General features: G+C 37.0%; 2 protein-coding genes and 1 pseudogene across 3 annotated transcripts in view; all 3 read left to right on the top strand.

Annotated features, from left to right (window-relative positions):
- LOC133860964 (protein DETOXIFICATION 12-like) overlaps positions 1-2,540 on the top strand; it is a 4,636-nt gene extending 2,096 nt beyond the window's left edge. The window contains exons 2-8 of one of the 2 annotated variants that reach the window (XM_062296648.1): positions 1-176; positions 259-543; positions 628-714; positions 804-860; positions 1,113-1,351; positions 1,851-2,056; positions 2,290-2,540. The exon at positions 1-176 is cut by the window's left edge and continues 84 nt beyond it. In XM_062296648.1, coding sequence (XP_062152632.1) covers positions 1-176; positions 259-543; positions 628-714; positions 804-860; positions 1,113-1,351; positions 1,851-2,056; positions 2,290-2,367 — 1,128 coding nt within the window. In that variant the 3' untranslated portion in view covers positions 2,368-2,540. The remainder of the gene's footprint in view (positions 177-258; positions 544-627; positions 715-803; positions 861-1,112; positions 1,352-1,850; positions 2,057-2,289) is intronic. The other variant, XM_062296649.1, reaches the window with a different exon arrangement.
- Positions 2,541-3,832: 1,292 nt separating this feature from the next.
- LOC133861105 (protein DETOXIFICATION 8-like) lies at positions 3,833-7,778 on the top strand. The gene is made up of 7 exons (XM_062296814.1): positions 3,833-4,476; positions 5,643-6,187; positions 6,280-6,366; positions 6,452-6,508; positions 6,631-6,869; positions 7,314-7,519; positions 7,660-7,778. The coding sequence occupies exons 1-7, from the start codon at positions 4,240-4,242 to the stop codon at positions 7,720-7,722; spliced, it is 1,434 nt and encodes a 477-aa protein (XP_062152798.1). The 5' UTR covers positions 3,833-4,239; the 3' UTR covers positions 7,723-7,778.
- Positions 7,779-10,546: 2,768 nt separating this feature from the next.
- On the top strand, positions 10,547-13,951 carry LOC133860480 (protein DETOXIFICATION 9-like; annotated as a pseudogene).
- The last annotated feature ends 12,024 nt before the right edge of the window (positions 13,952-25,975 follow it).

Raw genomic sequence — 25,975 nt, 5'->3', positions numbered from 1 at the left:
ACTGCAATCATTTCTCTCATTCTGGTTTGTCTCCCAGTCTGTGTTCTATGGATTTTCATGGACAAACTATTAATTCTCATAGGCCAAGACCCTATAATATCACTTGAAGCCCGCAAATACTCGATGTGGCTCATTCCTGCACTATTTGGCGGTGCAGTTCTTAAGCCATTGACTCGGTACTGTTAAATCAACACTTATCCTAAAAGCTTAAGCTAATAGAAATAGATAAACTTATTCGTTTACTTTATATTCTAACAGGTACTTCCAGTCACAGAGTTTGATTATTCCAATGCTTTTTGGCACCTGTTTTGTTCTATGCTTCCATATACCTGCATGTTGGACTCTTATATATAAGCTGGAATTAGGAAGTATTGGTGCAGCATTAGCCTTCTGTGCATCAACTTGGCTGAACGTGATATTACTCGGCTTTTATGTGATTTATTCTCCAGCCTTAGAGAAAACCCGTGTCCCTTTTTCGAAACATGCTTTGCTTGGTATCTCAGAATTCTATCGCTTGGCCATCCCTTCCTCTGTAATGGTTTGGTAATTCTCTCTTCTCTTTTTGTCAATACATTAATCTCCTCCATGAATTACTTGGTTTAATTTTCATGCTGATGATTGATTCAGTCTTAAATGGTGGTCGTGTGAAGTGCTTATTTTGCTGTGTGGCCTTTTACCAAATCCAAAGCTGGAGACGTCTGTGCTCTCCATATGGTACCCTTCTACATCTATACTCATGTATTGGACAAATTTGAGACTATTACAACATGTGCTTATTTTTGTTCTTATTATGTTTTTATCAGCCTTACAATTTCTACATTGCACTTCACTATAGCCTATGGATTAGGGGCTGCTGCAAGGTACATGTGTTTTGTCACATAGGCATAATGTACATTTTTTGAACAGATTTAGAGCCTATTTGGAATTACGCTGAAAAATAGAGCTGTAGTCTATAAAAAAAAGCCTAGTTTTACGTTACACACAAATTTTTGCTAGACATTACTTTTTTATGAACTGGAAGTACTGTTTTAGCTCCTTTAACGCAATTCCAAACAGGCTCTTACGTATCCATCTATTTAACTGATCAAATTAAAACACCAACTACTTTATAGTACTCGAATTTCAAATGAACTGGGAGCTCAAAATCCACAAGCAGCTAGAGTGGCTATTTGGGCTGCAATCTTCCTTTCTGTCACAGAGGCAATTATTGTAAGCGTGACTCTCTTCTGTTGCCGCTATGTTTTGGGATATGCATACAGCAGTGAGAAGCAGGTTGTGAATTATATTGCAGTTATGGCTCCTGTAATATGTGTCTCCATTGTTATGGACGGCTTACAAGCAGTACTTTCTGGTTCGTTACTTACCTTTCTTTCTTTCAAGTATAGGATAGCAATTGTGTTTGGGAGTGTCACCATGGAATTAAGAACCATTAAGGAGATAACTAGCAAATGCCAAAATTTCAGTCGGTGGAAGGGATAATTGGCACTGACAAAATAGGAACTGAGAAATCACATATATAGATAATTCCTTAAACTTTTATTTATGTAGACGCAAAAGGTCGCTTACAAGTTATTTTGTTCAGAAGTTTTATACTGCAGGTCATATATATGGTACCTACATACATATAGGTTGTAACACTTAAATTTTCTGTAAAACCTTCTTTATACTTCTTTTACTTTGCGGAGGTTGGGACGGAGCTAAGGAAGGACTGGGAGCGGCCATGGCCCCCTCCTCCCACCAAAGAAAAATCTAGATACAGTCTAGCTAGCCCCTTTATAGTTAAGTTCCTAGTTCTGTCCCCGGCGGAGGTTATACAGGTACACCCTTTAAAGCTATATTCCTTGCATCAGGGGTTGCTAGAGGAAGCGGATGGCAGCATATAGGTGCCTATGTCAACCTTGGGGCATTTTATCTGGTTGGACTCCCAGTGGGAGCTGTACTTGGTTTCATTCTACATTTAAGAGGGAAGGGCCTTTGGATTGGAATTGTTACTGGTTCTATTGTGCAATCAACGCTTCTTTCTCTTGTGACAGGTTTCACAAATTGGAAGGAACAGGTTTGTAGCCCTAGTATCTATTTCTTGAAGAATAATGCCATTCTTTTTACAGGGAATGCTTAATTACTATGTTTGGTTGCCAAGAAGTTGGATGAATATATGAATATAGTTGGAATCTAACCAATACCATGGATGGGATATTAATTACATTCCAAGATCTAACATCTTAATTCATTGTTATTAGACCTAACATGCGTTGAATATAAATTTCAAGTCGTATGTTAACATTGCAGGCGAGCAAGGCCAGAGAAAGGTTATTCGAGGGGAAAGCTTACAATGGATCAGATTCAGTCTGCAGGGAAGAAACTTGAAGAAGTTGATAAAATGTATTTTCTTTTAGGCTTTCTTTTTTTATGTCTTAAAGTTTGTGATTAAGATGAACTTTTAAAAGTATAGCTACCTAAAATCATCTTTGCTCAAGTGTGTTGTTTGTAGACAGTGTACTAGTGGTTTTAATGTTGGTACAATTTTCTATTTTTCCCCTCCTCCTTTTTAATTGGGTTGGCAAATAGAATGATGCATTTCTAATACTAAAGCATCGTTTGGGTGTGAGATTTTTTTAAAAATTGTGAATATTGAGAGAATTTATTTTTTAAAATTATATTTAAATGATTTAATAAACTTGAGACAAAATTAAAAAAGTCTTGTTTTACTTTACGCCGCCTCTTTATATATAAAAGCCATGCATATTCGGTATTTCACTCTTCACAGGAAGCGAGGCAGCAATTTCATTTGAGAGTCTCACTTGTATTTTCAAGATGTAGGAGTGTCGTACGGCACTAAGAGAATTTAAAGAAATTTCTCTATTGTTATTAATTCTCTTTTCACTTGGGAGTGAGATTTAGGTTTATTAGAGCTTATGGGTTTGAGTGGTTTTTTTTTTGAGAAAATGATTTGTGGAGATGAAAAACCGTTTCCGATCACCCTCTTTTTTATTTTTATTAAAAATTTGTCCTTCGGGTATAAGCTCTTTTTTTTTTTTTTTTTTTTTTTTTTTTTTTTTTTTTTAACTACTCTTTGTATTTCACCTTTTGTTAATAAATATTCTCGGTCGTCTCTGTTAGTAGATGTAGGCTTATTAAACCGAACCAATTAAATCTTGATGTCTTGTCTGATTGTATTATTTTTTATTTTACTATTTTCTGCTTTATTAGAAATCCCCAAAATTAGTTTTGTCAGAACACATACATCCATCTCAACCTCCTCCCACACATTCATTTTAATAGCCTCATCAAAATGGCTTCTAAGTTATTTTGGTGAGCTAATTTGATGAAAACACTAAAAAATAATTCTCAGTAGTTTCATCATTTTAACCAAAAAGTTTTGATGAGTGAAATTACTCACCAATTCTTATGAGTAATATTCACTCACCAACCCACCCACCAATTTTGTTTCACCTTTCTCTTTCACATGATCAACACACTTTCCTTCTTTTTTCTCTCATTTTTTCCTCCCATCTCTCATCTCTCTCACACAATAATGTTCTTATGTCATGGACATGAATGATTATTTGTAAAAAGATTAAATAGAAAAAGAATAAAAAAATATTATTTAAATGAAATAGCGATAGAGAAAATAGTGAGGCTACTGAGAGAATTTTAAAAAAGTGGTTTACCAGAAGAAAGAAAAATGATTTTTAACTACTTTGATGAGTAAAATTTGATATAGCTAATAGAAATGCTTTTATATTATAAGGTAGACCGTTATATAAATATACTCAGATGGATGATATATATGGTAATAAAAATAAGCATTCGGATGAAGAAAAGCTTGTGAAAATATGAAGTTAAAAGGTGATTTTTAGTGTCAAGTCGTGGATTATATGATGGTGTCTATTAAATAGCTTTGATCTATTATATATGTGTAAAAAATAAATTCCACAGTCGCCATTAGTACTACCACAGCCTTCACCTACTAGATTAATACGAGCTGCTCTCTCTCTCTCTCTCTCTCTCTCTCTCTCTCTTCAACGTACCGATCTCTCTCACACGAAACTCCAAAGTCGAGATCTCAGAATCCTAATCTGTCAAAAAAAATAAAGATATATGCCAAAGGCATCTCCTTCCTAGAAAACATAAAACAGAAAACATGATTCTGGGAGCCTAGTACCTAGGAGCAACAAGGGTTCCATGAACCGAACAGCATAAGCCAGCAACAAGAGCATTCACGGGGTAAGCTAGGGAATGGAAGAGGCACTACTATTGGCAAGGAGGGAAGAGAGGGTAACATCAACATGGGGTGCCTTAACGGAGGAGCTAAAGAGGGTGAGCTACATGGCAGCACCGATGGTGGTGGTTACATTGTCTCAGTTTCTTCTGCAGGTTGTATCGGTGATGATGGTCGGACATCTCGGTCAACTCCAACTCGCCAGTGTCGCTATTGCCAGCTCTTTTACTAACGTCACTGGCTTCAGTCTTCTTGTAATGTTTTCTTTCTTTACCTTTCAATTTTAACATTGCTCACTCAATCACTTTTAACACATTTCTGTGGATGGGAAGAGAGATGTGTGTCTTGCTATATATATACGAAAAATTCAAGGAATTATTCCCTGCTTGTTAGTCCTCTGTTCTATTTCGAGACATTACATGGAATTATACCCTGCTTGTTAGTTCCTACTTAACAGCATTCATGGTTCTACTACCAAAAAGAGTTGGGTAGGTAAATAATTTGATGTAATTAGATGTACGTGTTGGAATGATTAATGTAGAATTAAATATTAATGTTTTTGAATAGCTCTACCTCTTCACGTATGGACTTGGCTCGACTCGTATAATTTTTTTTTTCATAGTATTATTTTAATTTTATAACGAGAACATCTTAAGTACTTTAAAAGATAAAAGTGAATTCTTTCCTAATGTGACAGATATTGTTTGAATGATTGTTTTTGTGAATATTGATATAGATATAGTGTGCGCGCGAATAATGAATTTATATATATACGCTATTAAACATGCATATAAGCTTGAGATTGAATTATTTAAGATTGAAGTTAATTTATTTAACTAACTCACATGATAAAAGCTTAACAATAATTAATTAACTTCTTCAAAAAAAAAGAAGATTAATTAACTAATAATTAATATGGATTCTCGAAAAAATAAATAAACATGATATTTACTTTATATAAGGAATAAGTAAGTTGATTGAGCGACTTGTGAAGAAACTCAAGTTTGTTCGAAACATAAGTGAGTCGATCTTAAACAGATTATCTAGCTTGATAATAAGCTCGAGCTCGGTTAGTGTTTGAAACAAAATTAAGTTAACTGAGTTTGAACATTCAATAGTCGGCTTGATTATGCTTGATTTCAATCCTAGTTAGAACATTATAGAACATGAAAAGTGGAGGTTGATCATGACTTTAGAACACCCAATTAATGTCCTCGAATATTTCTTTGAAGCAATAGTTAAGAGATGAACTGGTATTAGCAAATATTTGTCTTTTATTCTCTCTTTGCATGTATATTTTATCATGAAAAACAACAGGGTCAGTTGTGAAACTATCCCATAACTGCATCATGCCATTTTTACTTCCTAAATGTAATTAGGATGATACACGATTGTTGACCCAATTTGAAATGGCAAGCAGTTTGGGATGGCTGGTGCTTTGGAAACTTTGTGTGGGCAAGCATATGGGGCAGAGCAGTACCAGAAGCTTGGGATATATACTTACTGTTCAATATTCTGTCTTACTTTAGTTTGTCTGCCTGTCTCTGTCCTCTGGATATTCATGGACAAACTATTAACTCTGCTAGGCCAAGACGCTTCAATCTCACTTGAAGCTGGAAAATACTCAATTTACATCATCCCTGCTCTATTTGGGTATGCTATCCTCCAATCATTGGTCCGGTACTTCCAATCTCAAGGCTTGATCCTTCCAATGCTCTTTAGCTCATGTGCCACTCTATGTTTCCATGTTCCTCTTTGTTGGGCTTTGATATTCAAGTTTGAATTAGGAATAACTGGAGCATCTTTAACTATTGCCTTATCATATTGGTTGAATGCAATCATGCTCGGACTCTACATAAAGTATTCCTCAGCCTGTGAGAAAACCTGCGCCTCGTTTTCAAAGGATGTTTTCCTAAGCATGAGGGAGTTCTTTTGCCTTGCTATCCCCTCTGCTGTGATGGCTTGGTAACTTCTCCTTTCTACTGTTCAACTGAATTGTTTCTTGGGTTCTCTTTCCATTTTAATGTGTTATTTTCATGCCAATAATTATAAACCAGTCTTGAATGGTGGTCATTTGAGCTGCTTGTACTACTCTCTGGGCTTCTGCCAAATCCGAGGCTTGAAACCTCTGTTCTTTCTATATGGTTAGCCTCCTTGATCACTTTTGTGCTTAATATTAGAGAATTATCAATACGATTGCTTCTAATTTCTCAAGGACTCTGTGAGCAGCCTCACGACGATGTCGTTGCACTACTTCATTCCATATGGCGCTGGTGCTGCTGCAAGGTTCAATCTAAGCCTGTCTTCTGATGCATATACCATCATCACATGTATGCAACATATCTATGTGCTATGTTTGTACTTACATTTGTGTTTTATTGAAAATGAATGCAATTGGCATCTTGTAGTACTCGGATTTCAAATGAATTAGGAGCTGGGAATCCATCCACGGCACGATTGTCTGTAAAGGCTGTGATGTTTCTAGCAGTCATAGAGGTAGTGATTGTGAGCACAACACTTTTTTCGTGCCGTTCTGTTTGGGGATATGCTTACAGCGATGAAAAGGAAGTTGTGGATTATATCAAGGGAATGACTCCTCTGCTTTGTCTCTCGGTTATCATGGATACCTCACAAGCTATACTTTCTGGTCAGTTCCGCACCTACTGATCATGAACTATGTGTGTTTTAGATCGGATTTGAGTAAGAATTGACTGATAACTTCATGCTTTACGTATGATATAAAGCTTTGAACTATGAGAATGGCTAGAATTTGGTCTGTGGGCTTGGAAAAATAAAAAAATAAAAGGTGTTAAATGTGGACCCTTAGATGTGGGAACATGTGCCATGTGATTAGCTATGAAATTTGCATCCACTGTTAAGATGCAACAATCCCATGGAAGAATCAGAAAAAAGAGACCACCCCACAAAAGGTTTGTGAATGCCAAAACTGAACATGAATAGACCTGTGTTGGTCATCTATTATTTCATTCTTTGAAATTCCTACCAAGCATTCTTCTTCTCTTGAATTAATGCTTTCTAAAATAGTCCTGCAGTGAAAACACCAATAATGTTATTTTCTGATTTACATTAGGGGTTGCTAGAGGAAGCGGGTGGCAACATATAGGCGCTTTTGTCAATCTTGGGGCATATTACTTGGTTGGAATACCGGTGGCTGTTGTATTGTGTTTTGTTCTACATTTCAGAGGGAAGGGCCTCTGGATTGGAATATTGACCGGTTCTACTGTACAAGCAATATTGCTTGCTTTCGTAACAGCCTTCACAAATTGGCAAAAACAGGTGCTTATTCCAAACCTTCCCCCTCTTTGTAAAGTTGTCCATTTTTTTCTTTTTTTCCTTCAGAAATGGAATCTGAAAATTGTGGCCTCGTAGAAATGTGAAATTATCAGTGTCAATGAACTTCTATGTTGATTTTGCAGGCTACCAAGGCGAGGGAGAGGATATTTCAGGGAACAATATCTGCAGAGAATTGTTTAGCTTGAATGATGCACATGCCATAATAGCAGACACAACATTAAATCCTTTAACATTTTGGAAAGATATACTTCTATACATTCTAGAACTTCTGGATTATCAAAAGCTCAAGCAAAAAGTCTTTCTTAACATTAAACAAACCGGATCAGAATTCCCCACAATTTTAGACTATCAAATTATGCAATTAATATGTTTTTTGCAAAAAAACACTTATAATAGAAAATGTCACCTATTAAAAATGTGGCATATTATCGAGGCAACAAAAAAGAATATCTTTTCAAAAAGATTTCCTCTTCACTTTTGCGGAGACGCTTCTTATTTATAAAATCAAAATGCGGTTTTTTATTCAATTTTTTTTTTTTTACAACATAGAAACCAAGAATATGTTACATTTTTCAAATGTTTTGATGCCTAAAATTGTCCTAAATTGCATAATTTGAGAATAAATTGTAGGGAATCTTAATCTAAAAACAAACCGCACTACTCTAATGGACTTCCCATGTTAATAATCATGTTGCACTAAATAATCAATATGTTAGTTAATGTTACACTGCTAATTAAAAGTTACCAAGTAAATGCCACTTGGTAGTTATTACTTGTACCTTGATGGGTATAGCTATTGAATTCATTACGAAGTAGTCTGATTAATTAACACCTGACGTTGGATTCTCGCCATTGAACGAGAGACAAAAAAAACAATTGAAAAAGAAAAAGCACAAGGATTGAGGACACAGACAATTGACATTATTGCACAGGTTGTGCACGTGGTAGGTTTCCTTTTTCCCTTAAAAGCTGCAGCTTCATCAATTGATATCAACTATTCTTTGGCTTGCATTTTTTATATTATCCATAGTCTGATGCTATTTTGCTACACTCGAGTTGATTTTTATTTTTATTTTTCCTGAGCAGAGAGTAATTTGAAGATGTCCGATCATACTTTTATGCATGCTTTGGTTAATTGGTCATAGCTTAAATTGAAGAGAAATTGTTAGGAGCCTTAGCAATCTGTTCACTACAAAAAAATGTGGCATTTAGCCGCGGGCTGTTAGCCATGTGGTGTTAGTGACGTGGACCCCCGTCGCTGATTATGTGGTTGCGAAGCGAACCCGTCACGACATGGTCAAAGTGTCCACATCGTCACTATCACCACGTTGTTGACGTGTCGCGACATGGTCAATATCCATGTTATTGATGTGTCGCTTACTTGATTTGTATGCGGCGATAGGACTTTTAAGTCACGTCTTTAATGTGGCCATGTGGTCAAATATCAATCACCATGTTGCTACGGTTCAGATATTATGAATTAATTCAAGTCAGGGATTTCCCCATCTTTTAATGATTGTGTGACATATTTAATGAAAGTAATACTGTAGCAGCCCATTTTTCTCCATTTCCAAAGGGCGCCAGCAGCTTATAAACGGGGTAAAGGAGGTCTAGCAGAGTATTGGCAGACGTTAAGTCGTGCTATTGGCAAATCTCAATGATCAGCTAGTTTATCAGTAATCCTGAAGAGCCATGCCAGAGAAACGACAAAATCCTTTTACTAATAAGCTCATGAACGATTCAGTCGTTGCTGCCCTAGATTGATACCTCAAACACATCATAAATGTTAAAGGTTAAAAGTATTTAATAAATAATTAAATTTATCTCTTCTTATCGATTTAAACTTTTAAGAAAAGTAATTAGTGATTTAACATGTTATCAGAGCAGAGGTCTTAAGTTTGACCATTGCCTTAATTAATTTATTCAATTTTAATTAAATATTCCAAGTGTTAGCCCCCACTTATTAAAAATATAGTTTGAGTCTATTTGTAAGGGAGAATGTTAAAGTACTGATTGAATGATTAAATTTACCTCTTCTTATTAGCTTTTGTGATAAATAGTGATTTAACATAATATCGGAATCAAATGTTATGAGTTCGAACCTTGATTCTACAATTCTAGTGACCTTTGGAGCGGCGGTCGATGATTTCTAGCGACCTCCAGCAGACGGATAATCAATTGTGAAATGGAAAAACTCAAACTAAAAAAATGGTTTAAGTCGAAACAAACGATGACGGATTCTAGCAGCCTCTGGAGCAGGGCCCGTTGATTTTCAACAACCTCCGACAGCAATAGATAATCAACTATGAGAAGGAAAAACTCAAACTCGAAAAATGATTTACGATTTAAAAAAAAAAAACATTTTATAGAAATTAAAGAAGATTTTCTAGGTCAACCGAAAATGTTTTCATTTTAACCATAATTTTTGGTCGTACCAAACACCTAAAAATAAGGAAAACGTTTTCCAAAAAACATTTTAAGTTGAAACAAATAGAGTGGATTATACAGACGTTGTATGTACGCCAAATCACATTTGCAAACTAAGTTATGAAATGAAATTTTCTAATAATTTTAGAGAGTTTCAATTGTAATTATATTAAGGGAAAAATATAATTTAGCCCCTTAAACTATCAATCTTTCTCCGAATGACTTCTCAAACTACCAAGGCTTGCACTCTAACCCTCAAAACTATCAAAACCTTTGAAAAAGACCCATTTTGGCGAAATATCCCCATAATATCCCTGTAATGTGTCATTTTTCAATTAAAAAATAAAAAAAAATTCAAAAATTCAAAAAATTTCAAAAAAAATAAAAACTAAAATTTTATTTTTTATTTTTTTTTTTAAAATATTTACGATCGTCGTTGGGCACGATGCATGCTTGCAGCTCGGCGAACTCGTCCTCGCCTCTCCGAACGCGGACATAGCTAATTCCCTATCTTTCGATGTCTATGATATTAATCTTTCGAAGGTTATGAATGATTCCAATCTAAATTTTGTTTTGTTACAAATGACGAGCAAGTCTATCATTGTTGTGGAAGATCTCGATCGGTTTCTGACGGAGAAATCAACGGCCGTGAGCTTGTTCGTAAATGTTCATATCTATTTTCCTCTCTGTATTTTTTGGCATTCAAAACATTGGCAAATAGCTACTTGGGGCTCAAGGATTACAAGCTTTTCTCTTAGGTGAATGATATTTTCCAGAGCGAGGCGAGCTTGAGCTCGACCAAGATCAGTGAGGTGATGATTGTGAATCAGAACTCGTCAAATCGAACTATAAAATCGGTCATCAATTCATCACGGCGTTGCAAATGGACAGTGACAGGAGGTGTGTTGAGAAGATTGGGTCGCAGTTGTGAAATAACACCATCTCAAACACCCATCTTTTTTTTTTTTTTTTTTTTAAATAATAATAATAAGAAATAAAATTTTAGTTTATTTATTTTTTTAAATTTTAATTTATTTTTTTCATAATTTTTTATAATTTATTTTTTTTTTGATTTTTTAATTGAAAAATGACACATGGCAAGGGTATTATGGGGATATTTTGCTAAAAATGACATTTTTCAAAGGTTTTGGTAATTTGGGAGGACATAGTGTAAGCCTTAGTAGTTTATGGGTCCATTCAGAGAAAATGTGGTAGATTGGGGGGACTAAATTGTATTTTTCCCTTATACTAATTAACCTTTATGGATATATATAACACTTATACGACTAATGCGTTCCTGAATCATGACAAATAGTATTACGGTCAACCTATATATATATATATATACACCACTCGGGCATTATGACGTAATATGGGTTCTTACGAGAGTGTTAGATATTTGAGTGGGAGAGATTGGGAGAGATTGTAAAAGACATGATTGTTATGAATGTGTTAAGTCCTATGGGTAGATTATTAAGATCTTGCATACGTAGTACTGGTTAAATTTCACAATGATTGTGTACTAAGTAGAATTAGACTTTAAAGAGCTTTAATTAATTGTAACTTCGAATTTTTGATATGCGCAGTTGGGAATGGCTGGTGCATTGGAAACTTTATACGGGCAAGCTTTTATATGGAGCAAAGCAATATCATAAACTTGGAAACTATACTTGCTGTGCTATAATCTCGATCCCTTTGTTTGGTTTGTCTTCCAGTAGCTCTCCTTTGGATATACACCGACAAGCTACTAATATTTTTTTGGACAAGAGTACAAGACCCTTTGATCTCACAGGTTGCCTGTGAATACTTATGCATTTGGCTCGTCCCTTCACTTTTTGGCTATGGTGTTCTTCAGTCATTGGTCCGCTACTTCCAATTTCAGAGCCTAGCCTGATTCTTCCAATGCTTGTAAGCTCGTATGCAATTCTTTGTTTGCATAATTGCATGTACCTCTCGGTTGGGCTATGGTTTTTAAGTTTGAATTAGGAACTACGGCGCAGCATTAGCCATGCATCGGTGTATCATATTGGTCAAACGTTGTCTTGCTTGGTTTTTATATGAGATACATACGTACTCATCAGCCAGCTGTGAGAAAACCCGTGTCCTATTTAGTATTTACCATGGATTCTTTCCTGAGCATGCATTACGCACTTCTTCCATCTTCCATATGCCATCCCTTCTGCTACAATGGTTTGGTAATTTTCTTTTTTTCTTTTCTATCAAAAACTTGATATTTATTTATTTATTTCCAGGAAAAACTTCACTTATCTCCATGATATTTATGTACTTTTACAATCCTAACATTAAAATTTAAAAACTATCAATGTTGGGTTGCCATGTTTTAAAAATTTGCAATGTCACTTCTTCGTTAGAATCTTTTGTTAAATCCTAAGGAAGGATGTAAAATTTCTCAAAATACCCACATTTTTTTTGAAAAAAAAATAATAATAATTAAGGACAGTTTTGTATTTTTATTAGTTTAACAGTGGTACGTACAAATGATATTTCACCTGCTTACAGTCTAATTTAATCCTAAACCGGTATGGGTGACATTACAAACTTTTAAAATATGGTGAATCGAAATTGACACTTTTTAAAGTTTAAGCATACAATTGCGGAAGTGCATAAATATTTCTCCTTATTTATTTATACTTTTGCTTCGTTCCTAATATGTTCCTTTTCATGCCAATGATTATTAGTTTTGAATGGTGGTCTTTTGAGCTGCTTGTATTGCTCTCTGGGCTTTTAGCTAATCTGGAACTTGAAACTTCAGTTCTTTCTATAAGGTACATTTTTTTTTCTTTTCTTTTTGGTTTTCAGTAATTTGAAGTGCAATGATTTGTATACATTCTTAGCAGGATTCTTCTAATTTCTCATAAACTTTGTGAACAGCCTCAATACCAGTACATTGCACTACAACATCCCATATGGGGTTGGTGCTGCTGCAAGGTTTGATGAAAACTTTTCCCTAAATCTGTTTTCTTTTGTTATGATATTTTGTGTTGAAGATACATTAACTGTTTCGTAGCACTTGGGTTTCAAATGAATTGGGAGCCGGAAATCCGCAGGCAGCCCGAGTGGATGTTGGTGCTATTACGGTCCTTGCAGTTGGAGAGGCAGCTATAGTAAGCAGTGCTCTCTACTGCTGCCGCCATGTCTTGGGATATGCTTACAGCAATGAGAAGGAAGTTGTGGACTATGTTGCAAAAATGGTTCCTCTGCTTTGTCTCTCAGTCAGACTGGATAGCTTACTAGGAGTACTTTCAGGTTAGTTTCTAACGTTGCTGTCAATTTCGAAATTTGATCATATTACTGCTGTCTTGAGATATGCGACAAAATTTGGTCATTTGGATTCATTGCACACGCATAACATCATTATTTTTAGGTAATTACTTTTTCAAAACATAAATTTGTTCTGTACGTTATCAGGGGTTGCAAGAGGCAGTAGCCGGATGGCAGCAAATAGGGGATCGACTATGTCAATCTGGGAGCATATTATCTAGTGGGAATTCCAGTGGCTGTCCTATTGAGTTTTGTTCTGCGTTTAAGAGGCAAGGGGCTTTGGATTCGAATATTGACAGGATCCAGTGTCCAAGCAATTATACTCGCTTTTTTAACAGCATCTACTAATTGGCACAAGCAGGTTTTCATCCTAATCTTTTGGGTGACTTGGTTGCCATGAATGTGAAAAAAGGGAACAATTGAATTGATTTTATTCGATCTCTGTCTCCCGTTTCTTGGTAACAACTAGAGAGAACTGAGTTATCTACAAGTTTATTCTACTAAAAGCTACTTTGGTTAAATTTTGTTGTTATTGCAGGCAAGCAGGGCAAGGGAGAGAATATTTGATGGGCAACTTTCAGCTTATAATGGATTGGCATAGAGAACTAATACAATGGCAAAGCGGCAATCATGTCCCAATTAGATAGGTAAGGTGGCTAAGTTAGAAGACTAAACATTATTGGCTTGGACTTGGAGAAAAAGACTTGCTATATACAAGTATCTATGTTTATATTTATATAGTATATATATCTTATCCAGCAAGCTTTTTATTTCAATTTGAATTCTTATTTCTCTTGTGTTCTGTGTGGACCATTTTATCGAAATAGTTGCATGCGTGATATTGGCCAGTCTTTTGATTTTGTAGACAAAGATAGAATACAATTTCCAACAATTTAGGCCGCAATTGTAAGAGAGTTTATATCTGATTTATTTGTCTTGATAAATGATTAAGCAACCAAAAACTTATTTAGACATATAAGTTTTATATACGCTCTCTCATTATTATTGTTCAAAATGTTAAAGCATTTTCAAAATTAATATGTATATATATTTATTTTGTGTCTTGAGAATGTTTTAAAATGAAGATGTTAAAGAGTATTAAATGAAGATAGTCCTACATGGGAAAAAGAGAAATTGTAGTTAACATTTATAAGGTCCAATACACTTTAAGCATTTAGAGTAATACTTGGGTGTGTACTCGTACGTGTATACTCTAGTACGGTGCAAAGCACCCGACGCACACGCGCGTGTGGCAATGGGTCGTAGGGCGCTATTGCTTTGATGGCGCACTTGGCACGAAGTATCGGAGCTCGGAGCGATCTAATCACGACCTTTCAATTTTGGATGGTCATGATCAATCGATCTGCTGGTTTAATTTAAACCATAGGATGCTTCTTAGGTAGATCAAGTTGTTGGATTTACTGGACCATTACTAAAATAAACTGTAAGGTCAAATCACATTTGATTTAATGGTCGAGATTAATTAATAACAATCTAATGGTTATTATTAAATAATCATTGACAGTTATTTGATCTGATGGTTAGATTTAAGTGTCTGTTAAAATAGCAGTTTATAATTGTTAATGAAGCAGTTATGGACGGTTGGATTAAAGTAATTGCTGTACAATGATTAATAAAAGAGATTACAAAATTTCTTTTATTTTCAGTTCTTTTTCTTATACTTTCTAGATTTAAAATTAAAAAGTCTCTGTCTGACTCTTGATATAATAGAAAAATCGGAAAGTGTACGGGTTTAATTTCATTTGTGCAAAACACAATTAAACAAACAGAGGATTCTGGACTCTATTGTATCCTAGAGAAATATTTGCTGTGACCCTTTGTATACATTTCTAGTGGGGGCAAATAATTTCTTAAGGAAAGTGACGTTGTAACGCGCCTTAGGAGCATTTCCTTTTTTTGCATTCATTTACTTTTTATAACACAAAATTCTAATAATTTGAACAACAAATTGATGAACATTCCAATCGGATAAAGATAGGTCCACACTATATGAAGTGTATCAAACAAATTATAAAATTAAACCTCTTATATTCATATATATCACTGCAGTAAGAGGTACCGAAAATTACACACCTTGCACAAGTAAATTAAAGACAGAAAAAGAGCATCTTATTTTTCCTTCTCAAAATTAAATAAATCAAGCAAAAGATCGATAGAAATACCCTATAAGCTTCTGTATCCTTTCCCTCTCATATATGCGGCAGCTTCCTAGCATTGAAGTGCACGTTAGTAACATGGTTTGCATGCTAGTAAGGCGGAGGAGGGCGATGCCAGGGTGGAGGAGGACGATAGGGGTCTAGAAATGGTGGTGGAGGGGGACCAGGAGGTGGTGCATAACCATAAGGTGGTGGGGGTGGTCCTGGTGGATGATGGTGATGATGAGGTGGTGGTCCTGGCGGATGATGATGATGAGGTGGTGGTGGCGGCGGCGGATAATAGAAGTCAGGATGTGGTGGAGGCGGTGGCGGACCATACATATGTGGCGGGGGTGGTGGAGGTGGCCGTGGATGTGGACGTGGATGTCTATGGAAGGACATTATTTTTCTGACGCTTAGTTGCAAGGAAAGGTAGGCGGAGAAATGTGTCTTATAGAGACTACGATCAAAACCATCTAGACCATATATATATGAAGCTGAGGGGAAGTCTCTCGAAAACATAAAATTCATGGACTGTTAGTTGGAAGAATGGCAGATAAACAAGTTAACTTAGGCACCAAGATTAATGCTCGCTTTCAATCCAATGGTGGTGTCACAGCTGGTTCAATAAGATATCGACTTTTGCCACCTCAAAAGAGACTCACCTGGCACTCTGGCAGAAACGTACAGATGTTCACATGGAGATATCTGCTCGGAATCCTCGGATTGTGCACAAGGTAAAATGCTGGCATGCAAATTCATGTCACATATGATGATGAAGAAAAACTACACGGATTTCACTCAAAACAATCATTGTTTACATAAATTAATTAAGAGCATCGTTTAAAAAAGAAAATGATCGACTTATTTTTGGTGCACACCGACAGAGCACGCATCAAATTCTGCAAAGAACTAGAAAAGGACAAAATGGAAGACGCGAACAAATAGTTGATTACTTCCCAGTTATCAGCGAATCTCACACCATAGGTCAACATATTGATTTCGCATCATATATTAGCCATTTTAACCTAAACTTTGCTTCTTCTTTTTAGTGAAAAAGCTAGTATTGTAAAGATACTTGGGTTTGGATGATCGATGCATTTGATTGCATGATCAGCCACAGACAATGAACACTTACAAGAGGTTGGAGTCCTAACGCCTTGGGGGATATCTTCAATACTTATGTTTCGTTTGTTTCGGCGTAACATGTTTTTTGAAAAATATTTTCGGCATTTTTTCAGTGTTTCGTGGGGGCGAAAATAATAGTCAATTGAAATCATTTTCAGTTTGGCTGTAAAAGCCTATTTAATTTTTGGAAAACGATTTTTGATTTAAACTCTTTATTCTTGCACGTACGTTTGTGGGAATCCGCCATCGTTGAGCATTGGAGTTTGTTGGTAGCCCGACTCTACCGCTGAAGACCCCTCAATTTTGATATCCGATTGCAAGATTTCGGTGGATCAGATTTCGGTCAAACGGGCTAGAATTTGACTAGTATGGTCCGAGTACAACCGGATTCCGACCGAAATCTGTCCAGTACAGCTAGAATCATGCTGTATTGTCTGGATTTCGTCCAGTTTGGCCAGAATCTCAAAATTCTATCGGATTCTGGCCAAACTAGGCCAGATTTTGGTGAAACTGTCTAGAATCTGGCATTCTCGCCATATTGGTCAAACTAGCCAGAATCTGGCCGCAGCCGGACGTTGCTTGATTCCGACCAGTTTCGCCGAATTCCGTTTTATGCCGGTTGGTATTTTTTCATACAAACCAAATGCCGGAATATATTTTCAAGAAAATTATTATTTTTTTTCTAAAAAATGATTTCGTTGAAAATATTTTACGACGGAAAACTTTTATGTCGAAATAAATGAAGCATTATATTAGTAAGAGTAGTTGATGAATTTCTCTGAGCGACAATAAGAAAAGAGTAATATGATATTATAGTATGTTTGTACCCAGATAGGTTGCATGCTCTCTCTCGTGTGAAGTTCCTGCGAAGGATGTACGGCCTCGACCAGGTGTCACTTGCTGAAAGAGCCCCTTGGCTAGGTCTCTGCTGTTAATGGGGCACCATGCTAAGTGGCTGTGGTACCACATTCCTTTATTGCTGTTAGGTTGCAATTGTTATCAAATGTCATGTAGGATTGCGTGCTTACTGGTAGGCTAGGGATGTTGCCTAGTTTCCTCTCGAGAATAATGAGACAACTAGGACGATCGACAAAGCAGTGAGGTGCCATCCTTTGCGCCACCTCCCAGTTGTTATTTAAGCAGCTCGTATATTAGCTCTTACGACCTGTTAGGGCTTGTGATTTGGACCTGACCCGCAAGACTAGGCTTGTATTCTCAACCTAGGCTAGTTGTGCATGTGGATACTTGATATACCACTTGACCTCCATTCCCATGTCAAACGCTATAATTGGGCATTGGGAATCTTTCTTGTTGGGGAATTCTTATCCCCTAAGCTAGGTGGGTTTGGGTTGTACGGTCTCGAAACACATGCTTGGATTGTACAGTTGCGTACTCGGATTGTATCCTTGGGTTGTGTACAAGTCAAGGATGACCAAAATCCTCAGCATTTATTAGGATTTTCAGCACTTGTTAACTCAGTCAAATCAAGTCAGAATCATATAAAGTATCAATACGAAGCGCCGCGCCTAATACCTGCATACCTTACCGAGCCTCAGAACACCACAATTGGTCATTATTCACATTGTACAATCACAGGACCTCCTCAACACGCCAACCAAGAAAAATGGACATATATATATTCTGATAATCTGGTAAAGAGGGATCTCAACAGATCTGAGCTCTTTCCCCTCTTTTTACTTTCATGGCTCTTTATTGACTTGGGCATCAGAGGAAGCTTCACCAATCAACCCTCGACGGGCATTTCCTGTCTTGCAGGTCACTGGCGAAGGAGCGAATATGAGGCTGCCACTTCACTAGACCAAAAATTGCCTACTCGGTTCATTTTTAGTCGTGAAGATTTTTGTCTTGAGGAGTTATAGGGGCACATGTAACTTAAGTGACATTTGACAACTGTCGTTGGACGTGTTACATCTTTGTCACTTTGCCTGTTCGGCCAAATGGGTAGATCTAAACCGTCTATCGACTTGAATTTCAACTGTTGAACTTTGAGGTCTTCGAGGACATATGAAGGGTTCGTTTGGGTTTGCAATTTTAAAAAGTGCGATTTAAAATAACAATTTTAAAATGTGCGATTTAAAAAAGTAATTTTTTTAAAAAAAAGTTAAGTATTTTGCAAAATCACAGTTTTACATTTTTTTCAAAAAAGCACCATATTACTTGCAATTTAAAAAAGTAAATTTTTTGCGTTTTCAAATCGCAATTTTTAAAAACGCAATTCCTAAACAATTTATATTATACAATTTGGTTTAAAATCACATTTATAACCTATGAAATCACAATTTTAAATACACATGAAAAGAGAAAGATTAATCTTACATATGGCTTTGGAGGAGGAAGAGGAAATTAAAGGAGAGTTCCAGCAATTGGAGTTGGGCATAATTAGATGGCTTGCTTTAATGGACTAAAGGGGAAGCTCTGAAAAGATCTAGAGGGAGGAACTCACTTCAGTCGAGGAATTCTCCTTTAATTTCCTCTATGCAACTTTGTGGGTCTCCACTTCCATCGAAACCCACAGCCAAAAAGTGGGTTTTCCGTTTTCTGGCCACAAGTTTTTTTTGTTTAAAAAAATAATTTTTAATTTTATTATTATTATCAATTAAAAAAAAAATCTAACCAAGGGTATTACCATCATTTTGCTTATTTTCTGTCTACTTTAACCCAAAAGCTATTAATGGTGGGGTTAAGTGAAAGGTGCAAGTCACGCCAACAACTGGTCTTTGTCCGTCGGCGTGTGAAAGCCTGTTTCTCTTCCCCGTCTTCCCTCGCCTACGCTATTGGTTGTTTTTGGTCAAGGACGTCGTTCTTAAGCCTAGGAGAGGGTTTCCCTTGTTGGCGCGTGGACTCACCGGAGGCCCCCATCTGCAGTCCCAGCGACCCATTGTGTTGTGTTTTTTTTCCTTTGTTATTTTTTGAGCTTTTCTGTTTTTGTAACATTTTTATGTTTATCTTTGTTTTAGTGTTTGGGTCCTCACGACTCTTCGTACATTACAAATCACCTATATTGGTGGCCTAAATTTATGGCATTCATGTTGAGAATCATTTGGCTCGTATCTTTGAAAGCATTACTACTGCGTATTTATATTCTTAATTTTAATTTTGGATTGTCCAGCTCGTGTTTTTGTTATAATTTCTTTTCATGTATCTAAAAAAAATAAATAAATAAAGGTGAAAGGTGCAAGTAATTTAGGGGATCAATTACAATTTATATATATATATATATATATATATATATATATATATATATATATATATATATATATATAATTTTACTTCTCTCTCTTATAAAAAAAACTACTTGAAATTAAACTTGTGAACAGTTGAAATTAAATATGTACAAGAAACTCTTAATTACAAGTGAGCGCAGAAGTGAACACACATTTGGCCCTACAGTTTAGGCTCCGGGAGTACTGCATGCGTAACAATATATTTACCAACATTTCCACGCACTGCATTATACGTTATGTAAAAGAGTAACGTACACAGAGATAACAATTTCATCCAGCAATAATTAAGGATCATATCCTTGTAATTCACCAGGAGAAAAAAGAAGAAGATCATACGCATTTAGCCATACTGACAAACATACATTAACAAGTGAGAATTGACAGAATAGTATTGTATATCCTGCATGACTTCGATCATAACATACGCATAAAGAGGCCGGCTAGTAAGGCGGTGGAGGCTGAGGATGAGGCCCAGGTGGTGGTGGTGGATGATGAGCAAATGGAGAAGGTGGTGGCCCAGGTGGTCCTGGTGGGGGTGGAGGATGAGCAAATGGAGGAGATGGTGGCCCAGGTGGTCCTGGTGGGGGTGGAGGATGAGCAAATGGAGGAGGTGGTGGACCGTGCGGTCCTGGTGGAGGTGGAGGATGAGCAAATGGAGGAGGTGGTGGCCCAGGTGGTCCTGGTGGGGGTGGAGGATGAGCAAATGGAGGAGGTGGTGGACCGTGGGGGCCTGGTGGTGGCGGACCTGGTGGGGGATGGTGTGGCCTGTGGCGACTCATTCTGATCTTTTGCTCCTAATGCAGATGCGACAGGGAAAAGCTAGGCCCCTAATGCGCGCAGATGTGTCAAAGGTTGGAGGGTCTTATAAAGTGATCGTGGAAGCTTGTAGAAATACTTGGTAGTTGACCGGAGCAGCTTAGACTGGTTGTTTTGAAACACTTTGCCCGCAGCACGCGTTAAATTATAACTGTGGTTCAAGACCTTCTTTTTCTTTTTTCCTTTTTTTTTTTCGAATAGATGTGTTGGACATGAAAAATGCTTCCACGGCAAGTAATTCTCTTGGCCGGTCTTCAACAAACTATGGTTTTTTTGTTTTGTTTTCTATTCTAATAAACTATTGTACGTTGAGTTGTCACATGTTATTGGATGAGTCTTGACATGTACACCGACAGTACACGTACACCCTGGTCACTGAAAGAATTTGACATAAGCAAGAAAGAAAGAAAAAATTTACATGGATAATGGAAATAACACAATTAATTAAGAAATGGAAAGTTTTGGTAATTTATAATAGGATTAATTTTTGGGTTTTAAAAACTTTATTTTTTAGTCATTGACTTTCAATTCGCATTACATATGGTACCTCAATTTTAAGAAAAGACTGAATTAGTACCTCAGTTAAGTTTTCCGTCCAAAACTAATTAATTAAAAAAATAAAAATTAATTAAAAAATATTAAAAACTTAAAAAAATTGAAAAAAAGAAAAAAGAAAAGGGCCACCCTCTTGACCAGTCTGGGGTGGGAGGTGGTTCGGCCACCCCATGGCCCAAAAAAAAAAAAAATTCAAGGGTTTTGGCCATTGGCGGTGATCGAACCACCCTCAAGGGCCACGGGGGGTGGTTCGGCCACCCCATGGTAGAAAAAATAAAAAAAAAAAAATCAAGGGTTTTGGTCATTGGAGGTGGCTGAACCACCCCTAAGGACCACGGGGGTGATTCGGCCACCCCTAAGGGCCAAAACGCTTCAATTTTTTTAATTTTTTAATTTTAATTTTTAATTTTTTTTTTTTTTTTTTTTTTTTTTGTCATGGGGTGGCCGAACCACCCAACCACCCTTTTTTTTTTTTTTTTTTTTTTTTTTTTTTCTTTTTTTAATTTTGTGATTAATTTTTAAAGATTTTTTAATTTTTATTTTGTAATTTTTTATATTGTGACGTGTCAACTCTCAGGAGCTAACACGTGGTAGACCATTAGTTTTTGGACGGAAAACTTGACTGAGGTATTAATTTGGTCTTTTCTTAAAAACTGAGGTATCATCTATGATGCAAATTGAAACTCAAGTACTAAAAAAATAAAGTTTTCAGAACTCAGAAACCAGTAATGTATTTAACCCTTTATCATATATTATACCAAAAACAATAACAAGAAGGTTAAAGTCCGAGTGATCTGTGAGGTATCATTTGTGTTAGTTTGTGATTGGCCTCATTTTGTGTTTGGACAAAATCACTTGTTTGTAAAGATGCTTTTATCAGGGATTCCACTATTCAGAGTGATGTCAGAAGATTTTGCACTGCTTTCAAGACAGAAGTTTTCTGAGTCCCTGTCAGTCTTTTCAAAGTCCCTGTTAGCTGTCCGGACGATCGTGCCATCTCGTCCGGACGCCCATCTGTCTACTATTCCATCTGTTTGAAGGACGTGCCATACCGTCCGGACGCCAGTCAGACCAAGCACCATCCTTCCGGACGACGTGCATTTTCTGTCCGGACCTCTATTGTATCGAGAAGCTACTGTTCCAGCTTGTATCCGTCCGGATGTCTCAGCAGCCCGTCCGGACGCCTCTCAGTGATCGATCAGCTTCAGATTCTTTCCAAGTTCAATTTAAGGGAAGCTTGCTTCATCCGTCCGGACGAAGTGGATTCCCGTCCGGACGTGCTCATACATAAGGCAAGAATTGCAATTCAAATATCACCGTTCGAACGTCAGTCAGCCTTGGTCCGGACCTGACGTCCGGACGCGCGTTCATCAGTTAAGGAAATTGCCGATTCGACTCAATCGTCCGGTCGACTGCCTATCATGGTCCGGACGCGCGCATAGTAGATATGAAAATTGTGTGTTGAAATTCAGCCGTCCGGAGGCTCATTCCCCATGGTCCGGACGCGCGAAGCCTTATAAGGAAATTACTTGCAGCAGAATTGCGACCGTCCGGACGACTGTGTCTTACCGTCCGGATGCGGCTCTTAAACATGAAAGATTTTTAGCAAAAATCTCAGAAAATTCTGTCACACTATTGTCCGTCCGGACGGCCGAGGTTCACTGTCCGGACGGCGTCCGTACATATTACAGCAGTCGCCCATTCTGCACCTCAGCCTATAAATAGAGGCCCCTGGCATTGAGAACTACAAGAATTCAGTATTGAATTCTACAAGTGCTTAGAGAAGTTGTTTTGAGAGATCGTTGAGCTGATTAAGTTTCCTCTGAAGCCATTGCAAGTGTGCTGTTGCTGCGTTACAACTGAAGTCTATCTTAGGGTTGACCCTAAGGTAAATGATTCCATTGAAGACCCCTTCAGGTAGGAGACCTAGTTGGGAAGCATTCGTGTTGGGTTACAAGTTAGAGAGTAAGGTACGACCACTGCATCGGGTATATGTGAGTGTTACTATCTTGTATCTAGCTTTGTCTTCTGAATAGTGGATATCCTGGGTTTGGCTGCCCCGGAGTGGTTTTTCTCTTAATTGAGTTTCCACTTCGTCAACAAAATCTCTGTGTCATTTAATTTCCGCATTATTATTTTTGTTGACACTTTGTGCACACATTTGCTGTTTATTTTAGAAGTCAATTTTAATTTTCAATCTGTGATGGGAATTGAAACTTAGGGATTAAAAAATAAAGTTTTCAAAACTCAGGGACCAGAAGTGTATTTAACCCTTTATAATATATTATACCAAAAACAATAACAAGAAGGTTAAAGTCCGAGTGATCCCCCAATCTATCTAGCAAATTTCTAACACCACAAGAGCTCGCACTCTTGTTTGGATAGACTCAAAGTCCAATATTTCCTTCTGGACCCCCTCCACTGCTTGGCAGCATTAAAGCCAATTTTGATTGACGTGGCTATGAGAGTTAATTGACTATGATGTTGCATGCAACCATGGTTCTAATGAATTTAAAGGTAATTAATATCATCCAAGCTGCAACAAAACGTTTTTCCAGTACTTTTTTTTTTTTTGAACGTAATACTTAGATATTTAATTGAAAAACTGATCCCAATATTACAAAGGAAATCAGGATCTAAGGACCCAAAGATCCCTAACAACAACATCAACAATACATGGGGGAGTTTCTGCTGGCTAAATATAATCACAATAACACTCGACGGCAAATTTAGCAAGACAGTGAGCCGCCTCATTACAAGTCCTTGGCACATAAACAAAGGAGCAACTCCTAAACTGCTGCATTTCTTGCTTTATACCTTCAATGAGATGTCCATTCTGGGAAAGAAAAGGAGGACTTGAGTTAACATCTTTAATTACCTTTAAAGCATCACCTTTAACAATAATATCAAAGAAACCAGCTTCCAAGCAAAAAATAACAGCATACGAAGCTGCCAACATTTCGGCCGTGTAAGCATCTATCGATAAGAATCTGGACAATTGTGTAGCTCCCAAAACATTGCCCCCACTGTCCCTAGCTACCATCCCAGCCCCACCAAACCTGTGTGCTTGTTCACAGCTGCATCAAAATTTATTTTGATTTTACTTTCTGAAGGGGCCTTTCAGCTTGGCAGTAAAGGTTCCAAAGGCATCTGAACTGAAACACTCCCTTCTTCACTCATGTTACATTTAAAGAAGTCATCCACCAACCAAATAGCATATGAATAAACCTTGTTTGGATGGTCAACAAAACCTTCAAAAACTGCCTATTTCTTCTCATCCAAATGCTTCTTACTATTGATGCAAAATAAGACATTTCAAGCTTATTAAAACGATTCATGAACATCTAAAAATTTCCATAAAGATAGAATTTAAAAAGACAGTTTTATGGAAATAGAATGGCTAGCATTCCACATATCTCTTGCATCCGGACAAAACCAAATAGCATGGGCAATTGACTCTTCCTCTTGGCTACACCAAGGACAGAGACCAATTCTAATTACCTTCCTCTTCATCAGATTTTTTTCTCATAGGGAGAATATCATTACAAGCACGCCATAAAAATAATTTAACCAAGTTTGGAATAGATTCCAAAGATAGCCCCAAACATCTCCATCCTTTCCCCCGTTTGAGGATTGACCTCGATTCCTATCTATCATTTCCATTCCTTAATGATAAGCACTTCTAACGGAAAAAACTCCATTAGAGGTACCCAACCATATAAGGCGATCGGGAGGAAGGCTTGGGTTGAGAGGAATGAAAGAAATCATTTTTGCTTTCTCAGGGCAGAAAATAGAATGTATTAAAGGCTCATTCCAACACTTTAAATCCTTGTCAATAAGGTCAGCCACCCTTTTATCACTTAAGCCATCAAAAGGGAAGGACTACACCAAATAAGAAATAGGGGTGAGAATCCATCTGTCTCCCCAAATATTTATACTTTCACCATTCCCAACTCTCCAAAAAAGTTCTTGACATAAAAGATCTCGGGCCATGAAAATGCTTCTCCAAGCATAGGAGGGACGCTTACCAAGGGAAGCCTCCAAAAAAGATTTATTAAGGAAATACTTGGCTTTAAGAATCCGACCCATGAGAGATGAAGGATTGTGGCACAATCTCCAACCTTGCTTAGCCAAAAGAGCCTTGTTAAAACAATTGAGATCCCTAAACCCAAAACCACCGATTTTTTTTACTTCTACTCATTTTTTCCCAACTCATCCAGTGTATCCCTGAGGAATTCGCCATAAATTTCCACCAAAAAAATTGCATCAACTTGTTGAGATCCTTACACAAAGAGGTAGGCAACATGAAAACACTCATACAATAGGTGGGTATTGCCTGAATCACTGCCTTTAAAAGAACTTCTTTCCCTGCCTGTGACAGAAATTTGTACCTCCAGTTCGAAAGCTTTTTTCCAACCTTCTCCTTTATATTATTAAAAGCCTTCACTTTGGACTTACCAATACAAGCAGGTAATCCCAAATAGATATCCAATCTGTTTGATTCAGCCAAACTAGAAAGCCCGGAAATTTCAGCTCTTCTCTCCATGCTTGTGTTCTTGCTGAAGAATAAAGAGGTCTTAGACAAGTTAACCTTTTGGCTAGACTCAGCTTCATAAGTCCCCAATATCCTCAAGACTCTCCTCCATTCCACAACATTAGCTTTACAAAAAATCATACTATCATCTGCAAAAAAAAAAAAAGAAAAAGAAAAAAAGGTGAGTAATCTTTGGGCCTTTTTGGAGAAGAGGGTACTTCTGTGATAATGTCTTTACTCTCTGCCTGGGAAAGCAAAGAGCTAAGCACCTCCACACAAATTAAGAATAAATAAG

This window comes from Alnus glutinosa, chromosome 2, assembly GCF_958979055.1.
Source record: "Alnus glutinosa chromosome 2, dhAlnGlut1.1, whole genome shotgun sequence".
NCBI lineage: Eukaryota > Viridiplantae > Streptophyta > Magnoliopsida > Fagales > Betulaceae > Alnus > Alnus glutinosa.
The sequence above is the reverse complement of the archived record's forward strand: the minus strand, read 5'-3'. Positions and strand labels throughout refer to the sequence as shown.

What these genes read in the sequence shown, in the direction of transcription:
- LOC133861105 (XM_062296814.1), top strand. Translation starts at nt 4,240, where the DNA reads ATGGAAGAGGCACTACTATTGGCAAGGAGGGAAGAGAGGGTAACATCA. An exon ending in CTCACAAGCTATACTTTCTG is followed by an intron (nt 6,870 to 7,313) that starts GTCAGTTCCGCA and finishes GATTTACATTAG; the next exon opens with GGGTTGCTAGAGGAAGCGGG. An exon ending in TCACAAATTGGCAAAAACAG is followed by an intron (nt 7,520 to 7,659) that starts GTGCTTATTCCA and finishes TTGATTTTGCAG; the next exon opens with GCTACCAAGGCGAGGGAGAG.